The 16,517-nt window shown below is 56.3% G+C and overlaps 1 protein-coding gene across 1 annotated transcript; it reads right to left on the bottom strand.

Moving 5' to 3' along the window:
- Positions 1-1,067: 1,067 nt before the first annotated feature.
- On the bottom strand, positions 1,068-16,470 carry LOC148592632 (scavenger receptor cysteine-rich type 1 protein M130-like). The gene is made up of 14 exons (XM_088534233.1): positions 16,404-16,470; positions 15,665-15,985; positions 15,177-15,491; positions 14,732-15,040; positions 14,174-14,488; positions 13,386-13,707; positions 12,998-13,308; positions 12,598-12,732; positions 11,935-12,072; positions 11,497-11,592; positions 10,910-11,038; positions 10,606-10,726; positions 1,364-1,494; positions 1,068-1,180 (listed from the first exon to the last, which is right to left on the bottom strand). Exons 1-14 carry the CDS (start codon positions 16,468-16,470, stop codon positions 1,068-1,070), a joined length of 2,823 nt encoding a protein of 940 aa, XP_088390359.1.
- Positions 16,471-16,517: the final 47 nt, after the last annotated feature.

The raw sequence follows: 16,517 nt of genomic DNA, 5'->3' as shown, positions 1-16,517 counted from the left end.
CAGTTCTTGGCTTCCCAGCCCAAGACAGACGTGGAACTGTTGGAGTGAATTTGGCAGAAGACTTCTAGAATGCTGAAGGGATGGGAGCATGTGTTATACAAAGAAAGGTGGAGGGAGCTGGTCCTATTCAGCATGGAGAAGCCTGAGGTTTTCCTTTCTCTTAGTGGGTATAAATGTTAAAAGGGAGGGAGTGAAGAGGACGCGTGCATAATCTTTTCAGTGGTACTCAGTGATGCCCCCCATGCTGGACACAACGTGTGTTTCTTGCCCTCGTGGATGGCACTGTCATGTTGTGGCAGGAAGGCAGGCTAAAGCCTCCCTTTAAGGTACCTCCACCTATAACATTACAGTCTTCTCTTGGCAGTTGGCCTGCAGGCCTTCTTTGGAGCAAAGAAAACACAGAGCGAGGAGAGGAAGCCTGGTAGCTGCACACTGCCACACTGCCACACTGGGCAGTGCCACCCTTGCTGGACTCTTTCTGCAGAGCTCTGCTCACTATGCAGTGCACTGTCTGTGGGCAGTGTGCAGTGCCAGTGATGGTGACCTGGCAAGCACTGCGTGGGAGCAGGGCATAGTACCTGGGTCACCATGAGGAGAGGTGTCCCGGCTTAGGGCAATGCAGGTGAAATGGCCACAGCAGCCATTGTAACAGACTGGCCCCGTGCAAGGGTAGCCAAATGGGACAGATTTCCTGCGAAAAGGATCACACTTAGCAAGGTATGCTACTTGTCTACCCCAGCCACTCCCATGACATGACAGAGTGAATGAAGTCTTCACTCTGGTAATAAGACCCCACGCTTTTTTTTATTATTATTAACAGGAAAAAGAGAAATGCACAGTGGAAGGACATAAAGGCTAAGACAGCTGCCAGAAGCTTGTGTGGGAGTAACAATGGAGGCAGCTCCCAAAGGGTTCACAGTCCCAAGCAGGCCCCAGTGGCTGGTGACTCAGGTGAACAAGGCCATGTGTGGTCAGGCCATGGCTTCGCAGAGGCAGCACCCCTGGTCATAGTGCTTACGTGTCCTCAGAGACTCCCATGGTACAGTCCCACAGCACTCACAGTGCCGTCAGGGGCTGCTCACCCCAACTTCATCATAGCCTGCATCCCTGAGTGTTGAGGACAGGGCATCTGCTGCATCTCCTGTTGACTCTGTGGGGTTCAGGGAGGGTTGTCTTCCTTCTGGACAGAGCACACCTGGTGACTTAGAGAGGCCATTTCATGCCGTGGCTACCAGGCCCAGACCAAGGCCCTTCTTTGCCCAGCTGCTGCCCACTGCCATGTCTGTGTATGGAGAAGTAGTCTCTACCGGAGGACTGGCACAACACTTGGATCAGCTGCTGTGCAGGTTGTGGCACCTCGTACCTCCTAGCGCTGCTGTCTCGCAGACAACTCTGTCGCTCAGCCCTGGAGCAGCAGCGTCTCCCAGGTCCATCACAGATTCAAGATCCTCATATCTGGCCAGGGAGTTGGGCCTTGTCAGGACACGGGTGTCTCTGAAAGACAGGAGAGTGAATACTGGGTGGGGCCAGAGTTGCGTTGTTCCCACCCACAGGCTGCAGAACAGAGGTTGCCACATATCTGGTGCAGTCCAGATGCTACCGGCTTCCACACTGTTGCTGGTGTAATAAGTCAGCTTTGTGGCTGAGCCTTCAGATGGGGAGCCTGGAGCATGGGATGTTAAGGGAGGCTGCCTGGCCCTCCATGACCCCTTGAAGATGATGGAGAGCAGCTGAGCAATAACCCCTGCCAGTTCCCTTAGCACTCTTGGGTGCATCCCATCTGGGCCCATAGATTTATGGGTGTCCAATTTGCCTAAGTAATCCCTAACTCAATCCTCCTCGACCAGAGGAAGGTTCTCTTTCTTGGCTCTCTCTCTTGTCTCCAGGCTCCATAGTTCATGGGGACTAGTCTTAGCAGTAAAGACAGAAGCAATGAAAGCATTTAGTATCTCTGCTTCTCTGCATCCTCCATCATCAAGGCACCCGCCTCATTCACCAGAGGACTAACATTTTCCCTAGTCTTCCTCTTGCTGCTGATGTATTTGTAGAAGCCCTTCCTGTTGCCCCTGACATCCCTCGCTAACTAATTCCAAATGGGTCTTGGCCTTCCTCGTTTCATCCCTGCATTCTCCGATAATGTTCCTATATTCTTCCCATGTGGCATCGCCCTTCTTCCACATTATGTACATGCTCTTTCTCTCATTAAGCTTACCCAACAGCTCCTTGTCCATCCACTCAGGTCTCCTGCCCCTCCTTGCTCAAAGTCTTTCTTATATGAATGCACCGATCCTGAGCTTGGAGAAAGTGGTGTCTGAATATAAGCCAACTCTCCTGGACCCTCCTTCCTTCTAGGACTCCTGCCCAGAGGATTCCTCCAAAGTCAGCTTTCTTGAGGTCCAGGGTTGCAATCCTACTTCTTATCCAGCTTCCTCCTCACAGGATCATGAATTCCAACATTGGATCGTAGATTCCAACATCATGAAACTGTGAAGAGCTGTGCACAATTCTGGGTTCCCCACTACAAGAGAAATCTGGAGCTATTGCAGTGAGTCCAGTGCAGGGCTCCTAAGATGCTGAAGGAATGGGAGTATTTGTTGTACAAGGAAAGACAAAGAGAGCTGGGCCTGTTCAGCATGGAGAAGCCTGATGTTGTCCTTTCCATTAGTGGGTATAAATATCAGAAGGGAGGGAGTGAAGAAGATGGGTCCAAAATCTTTTCAGTGGTGCTCAGTGATAATTCCAACGCTGGACACAACATGTGTTTCTCGCTGTCATGGATGGGGCCCTCGTGTTGTGGCAGGAAGGCAAACTAAAGGGATGGATTTCATGCAAGAAGGATCACGCTGAGCAGGATATGCTACTTTTCTATCCCAGTCACCTCCACGATATGGCAAATGAAGTCTTTACTCGGGTAATAAGACTCTACATATGCCTTTTTAGTAATAGAAAAAAAGAGAAATGCACAGCAGAAAGATATAAAAGCTCAGCCAGCAGCTAGAAGTGTGTGTGGGAGTAACAATGGAGGCATTTCCCCAAGGGTTCACAGTCCCAAGCAGGCCCCAGTGGCTGGTCACTCAGGTGAACAAGGTCATGCGTAGCCAGGCCATGGCTTCGCAGAGGCAGCACCCCTTCACGCCATGCTCACATGTCCTCAGAGACTCCCATGGAGAGACGGGCTGGAGCTGCTGACACCAACGTCATCATAGCCTGCATCCCTGTGTGTTGAGGACAGGGCCTCAGCTGCATCTCCTGGTGGCTCTGTGGGGATCAGGGAGGGTTGTCTTCCTTTTGTAAAGAGCAAACCCGGTGACTTAGAGAGGCCACTTCATGCCCCAAATGCCAGGCCTGGACCAAGGCCCTCCTGTGCCCAGCTGCTGCCCACTACCATGGGTGTGTATGGAGGAGCTGCCTTTTCCCTGGAAGCCGGCACAACACTCGGATCAGCTGCTGTGCAGGTTGTGGCATCTCTTACCTCCTAGCCTGGCTGTCTTGCAGACAACTCTGTCGCTCAGCCCTGGATCAGCAGCCTCTCCCGGATCCAGCACAACTTCAGCATCATCATATCTGTCCAGGGGGTCATGACTGGCCATGGCAGGGGTGTCTGTGACAAACAGGAGACTCAACCTGGGCTCAGCTCAGAGTTGCATTGTTCCCACCCACAGGCTGCAGAGCTGGAGGTTGCCACATACCTGGTGCTGCCCCAGTGCTGCCAGCTTCCACACTATAGCTGTTGTAATATGGCAGTTTAGTGGCTGAGCCTTCAGATGGGGAGCCTGGAGCAGGGAATGTTAAGCGAGGCTGCCTGGCCCCATGGCCTGGTCTGCACCCTGGGCACGATGGCCTCACAGCAGAGCGGGGACCGTGGAGAGCCTGGAGACGCCCTCACACGGCCGCTCCTAATGGCCAGTACGTGGCCAGGCTCTGATGTTGGGTGCTGCAGTAGGTGTGTGGGGACTCAGCCCAGAGACCTCCCTCAGCAGGGAAAGTTGCCGGGCATGGGCTGGGAGAGACAGGGAAGGGCTATTGGGAGCCATGTCCTCCCAGGTCTGTGGCAAACCAGTCTGAGCTGCTCGGCATCTCCTGGTGCTCTGGTGTCACAGTGTAGTCAAGCTCCTCATAGACGGCCTCATAGGTTGCATCCGCATCTGTGCCAGAGCCTGGAAAGGAAGGCAGCCATAAGCAAGGCCACAGATACAGCACAGTGGATATTAGCGATCACCTGCAATCATCCCGCTACCTCTGAGGCCCAGCCCCACAGCTTTGCCCCATCTTCTGAGTGCCTCAATATCCTTGCCTGAACCATCTGCTACCCCCGGCACTGCCGTCACCCCCACCAGGCCTCCTAGCCTCCACCATCTTACCAGGTCCCAGCCTGGACAGTCAGGCCACCCCATAAAGCTTCTGCCCAAGAGTACCCCAGTGCAACAAACCTCTGCACAGAGCAATTGCACACCAGGCCTGCACAGTGACGGCACCCAGGGCGAGCAAGAGAAGGGTGGCGAGAACGATGCAGAGCATGGTGGGCACTGGCATGGCCCCAGCAGCTGCTGGGAGGGGAGCTGCTGGGAGGCCCCCCTTCGTGAGAAGGGGGAAGGGGAGTGTCACACAGACATGGCGAACAGTACCACACAGCCTTGGTCAGATGGCTTCCAGCAGGAATATGCTAGTGGGGTAGTGAGGATAGGAAATGATCACAGAGGGTCCTCTTTCACCCCTCCTGGGAAACCTGTGGGCTCGGTTACTTCCCCGAAATGCCTGTACACCAATGCGTGAAGCATGGGGAATAAGCAGGACAAACTGGAGATCTGTGTGTGGTCCCAGTGACATGATCTCATTGGAATCACAGAGATGTGGTGGGATAGCTCGCACGACTGGAGTGCTGCCATGGAAGGGTATGTGCTCTTTAGGAAGGACAGGCTGGGAAGGCGAGGTGGTGGAGTTGCTCTTTATGTGAGAGAGCAACTGGAATGCATGGAGCTCAACCTGGGAGTGGATGATGAGCAAGTTGAGAGCTTGTGGATAAGGATTAGAGAGCAGGCTAATGTGGGAGACTCTGTGGTGGGTGTCTGCTACAGGCCACCTGACCAGGACGAGGAGGTTGATGAGGCCTTCTATAGTCAGCTGGATATTGCCTCACAGTCACAGGCCCTGGTTCTCATGGGGGACTTCAACTACCCCAACATCAACTGGAAGGACAACACAGCCAGGCACAAACAGTCCTGGAGGTTCCTGCAGAGCGTCGACGATAACTTTTAGACACAGGTTGTGGAGGAGCCGACGAGGAGAGGTGGGCTATCAAATAGGGAGGGACTTGTAGGAGATGTTAAGGTGGGGGGTAGCCTCGGCTGCAGTGACCATGAGTTGGTGGAGTTCAGGATTAAACGAGGAGGAGGCAGGGCTGTAAGTAGCCTTGCGATGATGGACTTCAGGAGGGCCAACTTTAGCCTCTTCAGAGACCTCCTCGGAAGAATCCCATGGGCTAGAGCTCTAGAAGGAAGGGGTGCCCAAGAGAGCTGGTTAGTTTTCAAGCAGCACTTCCTCCATGCCCAGCAACAGTGCATCCCTGCGTGTAAGAAGTCAGGCAGAGGAGGCAGGAGACCTGCGTGGATGAGCAGGGAGCTTGTGGCAATGCTCAAGCAGAAGGCAGCGGTATCTAGAATGTGGAAAAAAGGACAGGTCCCCTGGGAGAAATACAGGAACGTAGTCAGGGAATGCAGAGATGCAACAAGGAAAGCTAAGGTGCGTTTGGAAAGCAATCTGGCAGGAGACCTTAAAAATAACAAGAAAAACTTCTTCAAATATATAAACAGCAAAAGGAAGACCAGGGAAAACGTGGGTCCGCTGGTGAATGGGATGGGCACCCTGGTTACAAATAACACAGAAAAAGCAGAGTTGCTCAATGCCTTCTTTGCTTCGGTGTTTGCCAAGGGCAGCCCTTTAGAGCCCCAAGTCCTAGGGACAAGAGAAGAAGCCAAGGGAGAGGAAGACTCGCCCTGGGTAGAGGAAGATTGGGTCAGAGAGCACCTAAGGAACCTTGATTCCCACAAATCCATGGGCCCTGATGGGATGCACACCAGAGTGCTGCGTGAGCTGGCACAGCTCATAGCTAAGCCACTCTCCATCATCTTTGAAAGATCCTGGAGAACAGGGGAGGTGCCGAAAGACTGGAAGAAGGCCAATGTCACGCCAGTCTTCAAAAAAGGCAAGAAGGAGGACCCAGGCCAGTGAGCCTCACCTCCGTCCCCAGAAAAGTGATGGAACGGCTCATGCTGGCCGTTGTCTCCAAGCACATGGAGGACAAGAAGGTGCTCAAGAGTAGTCAGCATGGATTCATCAAGGGGAAATCTTGCTTGACTAACCTGATAGCCTTCTATGATGAAATGACCGGCTGGATAGATGAGGGGAGAGCGGTGGATGTCGTCTATCTCAACTTCACCAAGGCTTTTGACACTGTCCCTCACAACGTCCTCCTGGGAAAGCTCCGGAAGTATGGGATAGATGAGTGCACAGTGAGGTGGATTAGGAACTGGCTGGATGGCAGAGCTCAGAGGGTGGTGATCAGTGATGCAGAGTCTAGTTGGAGGCCTGTAGCTAACGGGGTCCCCCAGGGGTCAGTCCTTGGTCCAGTCCTGTTCAATGTATTCATCAATGACCTGGATGAAGGCACAGAGTACTCCCTCAGCAAGTTTGCTGATGATGCCAAACTGGGAGGAGTAGCCGATACCCCAGAGGGCTGCGCTGCCATCCAGAGGGACCTGGACAGACTGGACAACTGGGCAGTGAAAAACCTCATGCAATTCAACACGGCCAAGTGCAAGGTCTTGCACCTGTGGAGGAATAACCCCAGACACCAGTACAGGCTGGGGACTGACCTTCTGGAGAGCAGCTCTGCAGAGAAAGACCTGGGTGTCATGGTGGACAACAAGTTGACCATGAGGCAGCAGTGTGCCCTTGTGGCCAAGAAGGTGGATGGGATCTGTGGGTGCATTAAGAAGAGCGTCTCCAGCAGGTCGAGGGAGGTGATCCTGCCCCTCTACTCAGCCCTGGTGAGGCCGCATCTAGAGTATTGTGTCCAATTTTGGGCTCCACAGTACTAGACGGATGTGGAGCTGCTGGAGAGAGTCCAGTGCAGGGCCACAAGGATGATCAGGGGCCTGGAACATCTGCCCTATGAGGAGAGGCTGAAGGAGCTGGGCCTGTTCAGCCTGAAGAAGAGAAGGCTGAGAGGGGATCCAATCACTGTGTGTAAGTACCTCAAGAGAGGGAGTGAGGAGGATGGTGCTGGCCTCTTTTTACTGGTGGCCACCGACAGAACCAGAGGTTATGGCCACAAACTGAAGCACCAAAAGTTCCACATGAACTTAAGGAAAAAATTTTTAACAGTGAGGGTGACAGAGCGCTGGAACAGGCTGCCCAGAGAGGTTGTGGAGTCTCCTTCTCTGGAGATCTTCAAAACCTGCTTGGACGCAGTCCTGTGCCACGTGCTCTAGGTGACCCTGTGTGTGCAGGGGGGTTGGACTAGATGACCTCTAGAGGTCCCTTCCAACCTTAAGCATTCTATGATTCTATGATTCTATGATCTGTGAGGACAGCAACATGTGGCACAGCTGGATTGAGGGCAGGGACTCTCTCCCATCCTACATCTCTGAAGCAGTGGACATACATGGCAATGCAGGGGAGAAGCTGTGAGGACAGGGAGGCTGAGGCGGACACCCCTCTGCCTGGGATCTGACTGCTGCAGTCAGAAATTTGGCACAGACAGAAGGGGCAGTCCCCAGGCAGCTGGGTTCTTGGCAGAACGGCTCCCCCTCCAGCAGACTGGAGCTGCGCTGTTCCTGGAGCCACCTTGCTGCCCTGCCCTGGAAGCGCCACCTGTGCAGGCCGTGCCATCTGGACAGATGGTTGCCGTGGCTGGCGTGGGAGGCCCTGTGCTGCCTCCAGGCTTCTCATCGCAGGTGATGTGGGTGTCCCCAGCGGAGTTGCAGGGCTGCAGGCTGAGGGACAGTGCCACAAGGAGTTGGTTCCAGGCACACACAATACCCAGCTCCTGCTTGGCTCCTGCACCACCACCGCCCCCTTACTGGAGATGGCAATATATAGGCAGAGATGCAAGTCCCAGTGCCAGGAGGGCCAATCGGTGCAGCAAACACCTTTTGAGACATTATCAGGAGGGTTATCTCCCATCTGATGAAGCCCCAACCTCCAATAACTTCTCCATCCACTTGCATGCCCATATATGCAGCTCAGATAGATACTCTTCTCATACCTAGTGCACTATGCCAATGGCGGGGCATCGGCACTGCTGTACGAAGAGGAGTTTGGTGAATTGAGCACAGCTCCCCACCTGGGAGCATGCATCGTGTACAAGGGGATGAGGGGACCTCCCTAAGGCTGAGCACAGGTTTGGGGGAGTCTGGCACATTGTGCCAGGGAGCCCAGCAATGGCCCCTGATATGGACCATCCTCTGCCTGGGGCAACATTTGCTGCAGCCTCCTTCATGCTGTGGGGCTGATTTTGGCCCTGCTGTCCTCAGCAGTCCTCTGCATGAGCACAGGAGGCACAGGGGCTGCCAGTGGGATAGAAACTTACAGGGTGACAACAAGTGAGGCCCATTGCAGGCATCCATGGGGCATTTTCAGGAAGGCCTTGGCCCCTTGCAGAGGCCTGCAGGTGGATGGAGGTGGTGCCCGGCTGCCTGCAAGTGTGACACCCATAGCCCAGAAGCCCCAGTGCAGATCCAGCTTTCCCCGTGGAGCTTGGAGACAGGAAGGAGGTAGTTCCCCTGCTGCACATGTGGCCCCAAAAGGAAGCAGTTGTAGCAGGGTGAGTGCCACTATTTTTCAGAGCACATGCATCTGTTGGGCTGCTGAGCAGTCTCTATCTCACCTGATGCTTTTCTATCTGCTCATCCAGCTGTATTTCACACTATGATAACGTGAGGTTTTGATGTATCAGCATCTCTCTGCAGTGACGCTGCCACAAAGATCTGAAGCAAATCCAGAGAAACCCAGGAGCTCTGGGGGCAAAACTGAGTGGCACAGAAGACTGGTGGTGCTGCCCTGGACCCTGTAACTCTTGGGATGAACTGGGCATGCTCCTGGTTAACTCCACTCTGGGCGGGTGCTGTCACAGGCAGAGCTTGGCCTTTGTGATCATCACATTCCACCTCCCCAAAAACTGCCTGAGTGCAGAGCAGCCAGCAGGGCCACTGAGCCCAAGAAGATCTGTGCTGTGACTCAGTAGCTCAACAGGCAGGAGACATGGGGAGAGGCAAACCACATGAAGTTGAACAGAGGGAAGTGCAGACTATTGCGCCTGGGGCAGAACAACCCTTTGCCCCAGCAGAGACTGTGGTCTGACATGCTGGAAAGCAGCCTTCAGAGAAACACCTGGGAGGCATGGTGGACAACAAGCAGACGGTAAGCAATGTTTCCTCGTGGCCAAGTTGAGCAATGATGTCCTGGGCTGTATTAGGCAGAGTGTTGGCAGCAAGCTGAGGGAAAGGCTCCTCCCTTCCTTTTTACTCAGCTCTGGGGAGACCACATGTGCAGAGCTATGCACAGTTCGGGGGTCCTCAGAACAAGAGAGACATGGAGCTATTGGAGTGAGTCCAGCATAGAACTCCTAAGATGCTGAAGGGATGGGAGCATGTGTTGTACAAGGAAAGGCGATCAGAGCTGGGCCCGTTCAGCATGGAGAAGAGAAGCATGATGTTGACCTTTCTGTTAGTGGCTATAAATGTCAGAAGGGAAGGGTGAAGAAGATGGGTCCAGAAGCTTTTCAATGGTGATCAAGGATGCCTCCCATGCTGAACAGAGCGTGTGTTTCACGCTTTCGTGGAGGAGGCTGTTGTGTTGTGGCAGGAAGGAAGGCCAAAGCCTCCCTTCAAGATACCACCACCCATAACACTAGAATCTTCTCTTGGCAGTCAGCCTGCAGACATTCCTTGAAGAAAGGATAACGTCTGGCGAGGAGAGGAAGCCTGGTAGCTGGGCACTGCCACAAAGGTGAGTATCAGCCATGTCTATCTCCTTATGCAGAGCTGTGCTCACTCTGCAGTGCACTGTCTGTGGGCACTGTGCAGTGCCTGTGATGGTGACCTAGCAAGCACTGCATGGGAGCAAGGCGTAGTAGACGGGATACCATGAAGAGAGGTGTCCTGGCTTAGGGCCATGCAGGCAAAATGCCCACAGCAGCCATTGTAATAGACTAACCTCATGCAAGTGTGGCCAAAGAGGGGCGGATTTCACATAAGAAGGACCACACTTAGCAGAATATGGTACTTTTCTAGCCCAGCCATCTCCACGATACGGCACAATGAATGAAGTCTTAAACCTTGTGCTAAGACTCCACATATGGTTATTTTCAATTTTTAATTTTCTTAAAAAGAAAGAGAGAGATGCACAGCAGAAGGACGTAAAAGCTCAGGCAGCAGCCAGAAGGTTGTGTGGGAGTAAGAATGGAGGAAGTTCCTCAGGGGTCCAGAATCCCAAGTAGGCCTCAGTGGCTGGTCACTCAGGCCATGGCTTTGCAGAGGCAGCGCCCCTTCACACCATGCTCACATGTCCTCAGAGACGCCCATGGTACAGCCCCACAGCACTCACAGTGACATGCTGGGGCTGCTCACCCCAATGTCGTCGTAGCCTGCATCTTTGGTTGTTGAGGACAGGGCATCTGTTGAATCTCCTGGTGGCTCTGTGGGGTTCAGGTAGGGTTGTCTTCCTTCTGGAAAGAGCAATCCTGGTGACTAAGAGAGGCCATATCATGCTCTGGCTGCCAGGCCTGGACCAAGGCCCTCCTGTGCCCAGCTGCTGCCCACTGCCATGGCTGTGTATGGAGGAGCTGCTTCTCCCTGCAGGCCGGCACAACACTTGCATCGGCTGCTGTGCAGGTTGTGGCACCTCTTACCTCCTAGCCTTGCTGTCTCACAGACAACTCTGTTGCTCAGCCCTGGAGCAGCAGCCTCTCCTGAATCCAGAACAGCTTCAGCATCATCATACCCGTCCAGCAGATCGTGCCTGGTCACAGCAGGGGTGCCTGTGACAGAGAGCAGAGTGAATTGAGGGCCAGACCAGAGTTGCGTTGTTCCCACCCACAGTCTGCAGAGCTGGGGTTGCCACGTACCTGGTGCTGTCCCAGTACTGCTGCCTTCCACACTATAGCTGGTATAATAAGCCAGCTTAATGGCTGAGCCTTCAGATGGGGAGCCTGGAGCAGGGAATGTTAAGGGAGGCTGCCTGGCCCCATGCCCTGGCCTGCACCCTGGGCACGATGGCCTCATGCCAGAGCAGGTAATGTGTGGAACCTGGAGATGCCCCACACAGTAGCTCCTCATGGCCAGTACCTGGCCAGGCTCTGATATCAGGTGCTGCAGTGGGTGCATGGGGATGTGGCCCAGAGACATTCCTCAGCAAGGAAAGTCGCCAGGGATGGGCTGGGAGAGACAGGGAAGGGCTATTGGGAGCCATGTCCTCCCAGGCCAATGGAACACGCACCTGAGGCGCTCGGCATCTTCTGGTACTCTGGTGTCATGGTGTAGTCAAGCTCCTCATACACAGCCTCATAGGCTGCATCTGCATCTGTGCTAGCACCTGGAAAGGAAGGCAGCTATAACTCAAGGCCACAAGTACAGCACAGTGGATATTAGGGGTCACCCGCAAGCCTCCCGCTACCTTTGTGGCCCAGCCCCACAGCTTTGCTCAATCCTCTGAACGTCTCAATCTCCTTGCCTTGACCCTGTGTTGCATCAGGACCTGCCCTCACCCCCACCCAGCCTCCTAGTTTCTACCATCTCACCGGTTCCCAGCCTGGACAGACGGGCTACCCCATAGGTGAGAAGTCTGGAAACCATGAGTAGTCCACAGCCTGTATTTGATCTGCTGTGGTCCCTTGTCCTGGAAGTTTCAGCCCCACAGACCCCCGGTGCCACAAACCTCTGTGCAGAGCAACAGCACGCCAAGCCTGCACAGCGAGGGCACCCAGGGCAAGGAAGAGAAAGGTGGCGAGAACGATGCAGAGCATGGTAGGCACTGGCATGGCCCCAGCAGCTGCTTTTGGGTCGCTAGTAGCACCTGTGAGGACAGCAACACATGAATTGAGGACAGGGACTCTCTTTCTCATCCTGCATCTCTAGGCCAGTGGACACACGTGGCAAGGCAGGGGAGAAGCTGTGAGGACAGGAAGGCCAAGGAGGTCCCCCATCCGCCTGGGGCGTGACTCCTGCATGGGCGCGAACTGGGGCAGTCCCCAGGCAGATGGGTTTTTGGCAGAGGGCCTCCCCCTCCAGTGGGCTGGAGCTGCACTGTCCCTGGGGCTACCATGCTGCCCTGTGCGGGCAGAGCTACCTGTGCAGGTTGTGCCGTCTGGACAGATGGTTGCCGTGGCTGGCGTCGGAGGCCCTGTGCTGCCTCCAGGCTTCCCATCGCAGGTGACATGGATGTCCCCAGCAGAGTCACAGGGCTGCAGGTGCCAGGGAGCCAAGGGGCAGTGCCACAAGGAGTTGGTTCCAGGCACACACTTCACCCAGGACAGCCAGGCAGGGCTTGAGCCCCATGCATTTTCTGAGGCAGATTGCAGCTGGCCTCCAGCCCCACAACCCAACTGGCGACACACCACGGCGGCCGTGTCAGCGCTGGTGCCATTGGCGCACACGCTGCCCCACGTCCCGTTGTAGAAGACCTCCAGGCGCCCGGCGCAGCTGCTGTTACCCACGAGCCGCAGGTCTGTGAGCTCTGCAAGGGGGCAGCACAGGGGAGTCCAGCTCAGCTGAGGTGGGGCAGACACCCCACTGTCCCAGCCACCCTGCACCCCTCGTGGGGCACAAGAGCAGCATCCCAAGAAGCAGACCCCTTGGCTCTGTGGGGAGAAGGTGCTGTCTAGGCCCCCGCGGTCGGCTCAGGGCGTGCGGAGGTGGTCAGGGAGGAGAGTGGGGAGGGCTGGCCCCAGGGCCGCTCCCAGGGCAGCACAGTCCCCTGGCCAGGTAGCAGCGGTGCTGACCTGAGCAGATGACTGCTGCGTCGCTGCCCTGCCTGCAGCTGCCCCCCACTGGGGTCGGCGCTGGGCAGTGCCAGAGTGTGGCTTCGGTGCCCAGGCAGCCCCCGGCCCCCAGCCACACAGGCCCCGAGCCCTGGCCATAGTGGGCTGAGCGGGGGGTTGCCAAGGCCCTGCCACAGCCCAGCTGGCGACAGACCACAGTGGCGTCCCACAGGTCCCAGTTGTCCTGGCAGACGCTGCTCCAGGCCCCCTGCACGTAGACCTCCACTCTCCCCGCACAGCGCCCGGGCCCGCTCGCCAGCCGCAGCTGCCGGCTCTCTGCAGTGAGAGACAGCGCGGAGAGGGGAGGCTGCTTGGGTCCCACAGGGCCCCATGGCCCTTCCCGGCACACTCACCCGAGCACACAACAACCACGTCCTCGCTGTGGTTGGCTGCTGTGGCGCTGGGCAGCGTGGAGTTACACTGGGCCACACGAGCCTCCGTGCCCATGCACTGGAGCCCATTCAGCCCCACAGGGCTAGACGCTGGCCCCGGCACTGGGGCCACATGGGCCTTTTGTGCCTCGCCACAGCGGAGCTGCCGACACACCACGTTGGCACTGCTGGTGTCCCAGTGCTCGGCCAGGACTCGGCCCCAGGCTCCATTCAGGGCCACCTCCAGGCGCCCATCACAGCGGCTCTCCCCGCCCACCAGACGCAGGGGTTCAGCAGCACCTGAATCAACAGCCATTGGAGATGTTCTGAGGGGCCGCATGGTTGTGCAGCTGCCCACAGGACTCAAACAATGCATGGTCTACCCCTCAAACTGGGAACCATCACAGTGGGTCCATACGGCCCTTGTGGCAGAGAATTAAAAGCCTGTGCCAAATCCCTCCCCAGAATGTCACCAGCAGCCCAAGGCCAGATGTCATCTCCAGGGATACCAGGAAGCCCCAGAGATTAGATGGGTTAGAACATGGCCCCCCTGCCCTCCTGCCTGTGTTCCTGTAGCCCTGTGACTTTTCTGAGCATTCCCTCTGCCCTCATCGGTCCTGCAAGACCACCTGCCTCTCCAGGCTGTCCCCATGTCCAACAGCTCCTGGTGGCAGCAGAGCAAGGGGGCAAATCATTACATCTTCTGCTACCAGGTCCCCTCCCAGAAGTAGGTCCTTCTCCTTGATTCAGTTCTGATTGCACCCACCTGAGCAATTGACTGCAGCAGTGTTGCCCGGAGAACACGCAGGGATCCCCAGTGCTGTGGCAGGGCATGCTCCCAGGTGGGACTCAATCCCGCTGCAGTGAAACGTTTCCCGCCACAATGGGCCACTCCCTGACCCAAAATACCCTCCGCGGGGCACAGAGGTGACAAACCCGCAGCCAAGCTGGTGGCAGAGCACCTGGGCGTCGCGCTCGTCCCAGCCAGTGTCACAGAGGGAGTGCCAGGTGCCCCGCGCCTCCATCTCGACCCGCCCTGCGCAGGCCGTGCTGCCATTCACCAGCCTGAAGTCCGTGTAGGCTGGAAGGGAGAAAGGGAGTGGGAGGTGATAGCCCTGTGTCTATCCCCCTGGAGTGACAGGACATGCAGGAATTGCCTCCTCTGCTTCCTCACACCCTCCTGAATACCCATACACTGGCGGCTGTCACAAGTCAGGCCTCAGTGCGTGTGTGTGCCCCATGCCTGCCTGGGGCAGCCTTGTCCCCTCTGCTGACCTCCCTGCCCTCCCCTCAGCATACTCTGCCCCTCACCCCATGCTCTTACGGGAGCAGATGATGCCAGTGTCGTTGGCATGGGTGCATCCCTGGGCAGGGGGAAGTTTGCGGGCACAGGCAGACAGGAGGGATTCGTTGCCTGCACACTCGAAGCCCCCGACCCAGATGGGCCCAGCTCCAGACCCAAAATGTGTCGCACTGGTGACTGCCAGAGCTGCACCACAGCCCAGCTCCTTGCAGATGACGTTGGCAGTGTGGAGGTCCATGTGGGCCTCACAGAGGGTGGCCCATTCTCGGCCCTTCCTGACCTCCACACGTCCCGAGCAGGTGCCATACCCACCAACCAGCCGCACAAATCCTGCCAGGAGAGAGAGGACACAGTGTCATGGGGCTGTCAGGAACTTGATGGGAGTGGTTGCTGGTAGTTCACAGCCTTGGTGTTTGCACAGCCATTGCAGGACTAAGGCAGCATGGGGTGACCCCAGGGCTCTTACTTTGGCAGATCACGCCTACATCCCATCCGTGGAGTCCTATATATGGACCCCATCCGTTGATATTGCATTCCCACAGGGCAGACTCATCTCCACGACAATCAGGCAGGACCAGGCTGACAGGTCCAGACCCTTTCCCAAACGGTGTGGAGATGTGAGCACTTTTGGCAGAGCCACAGCCCAGCTGTTGACACACCACCTCAGCGTCCTCCATGTCCCATGTCTCATCGGCCACCGTGCCCCACTGGCCCTGCAGCTTCACCTCCACTCTGCCCTCACAGGGACCACTTCCATTTACAAGGCGTAGTTCCACAGCACCTGCATCAGAAGTGTTGACAAGGGAAGAGGGTGCTGCCTGTTGACCCCTCTCCTGCACCCCATCTCATCCCGGAAAGGGAGAGATGGTGGAGAGGCCCTGGGCGTAGTTGTGTTGGCTCCAAATCTCAACCACTCAACTGGTTGCACCCCATCATGCTCACATAATCCCTCACCTGAGCATGTCACTCCAACATCCGCATCATGATCACAGAAGTGCTGACCCCAGCCCAAGTGCGGACAGTCATGGAGCGCTGTCTCAGTGCCACGGCAGAAGTAGGGATGCAGCCAGATCTGTCCAGCTCCAGCCCCAAAAGGGGCGTATGTGGAGGTCCTGGCCACAGTGCCACATCCCAGCTGTTTGCAGACCACAGAGGCCGCATGGACATCCCAGGCGAAGTCATAGCTGCACACGCTGCCCCATTGGCCCTCGTGCTTCACCTCCACCCGTCCTGCGCAGCGGCTGCCTCCGTTAGCCAGTCGCAGTTCCCCGGTGCCTGTGAGTGTATACACAGGAGACACAGAGCCCCAGCATGGTGTGCCATGGGTAAAGGGGGCAGTCTGCCTTGAAAGGCTGGTTTGGGGGACTATTTCTGAAGGCTGCCCCCCCACCCTCGAGGCTTCCACTCGCTGCTATGGGCATGGACCATGCGTTCAACCTATGCTTGCGCAGGTGAAAAATTCGCGGGGAACTGCAGGATACTACGTGCAAAGGCAGGGCCCCCTCCAGCCACAAAATGCCCATCACCAATGGCAACAGGGACATGGACCAAGACATGTCCTGTCACATGTGCTCAGCACTTGGCCCTACAATCAAAAGCACAGTCCCCATGATAGCCCAGACACTCATCACTGCCTCCCACACTGGACATGAGAATGAGCAACTCCAGCCCCAAGGCGCCCACAGGCACTCACCGCAGCAGAGCTGCACACACAGCAGCAGTCCCAGCGCCCTGGCAAGGAGCAGGCTATCGGTGACCATCCTTTTTCTCTCCTTTCCTATCGGACAGTCCCCCGCTCCCATTTGAC

The sequence above is a fragment of the Tinamus guttatus genome, unplaced genomic scaffold (assembly GCF_059628265.1).
Source record: "Tinamus guttatus ecotype Peru unplaced genomic scaffold, ASM5962826v1 Tinamus_guttatus_pri_ptg000546l, whole genome shotgun sequence".
NCBI lineage: Eukaryota > Metazoa > Chordata > Aves > Tinamiformes > Tinamidae > Tinamus > Tinamus guttatus.
This window is presented reverse-complemented; position numbering and strand designations above follow the sequence as displayed.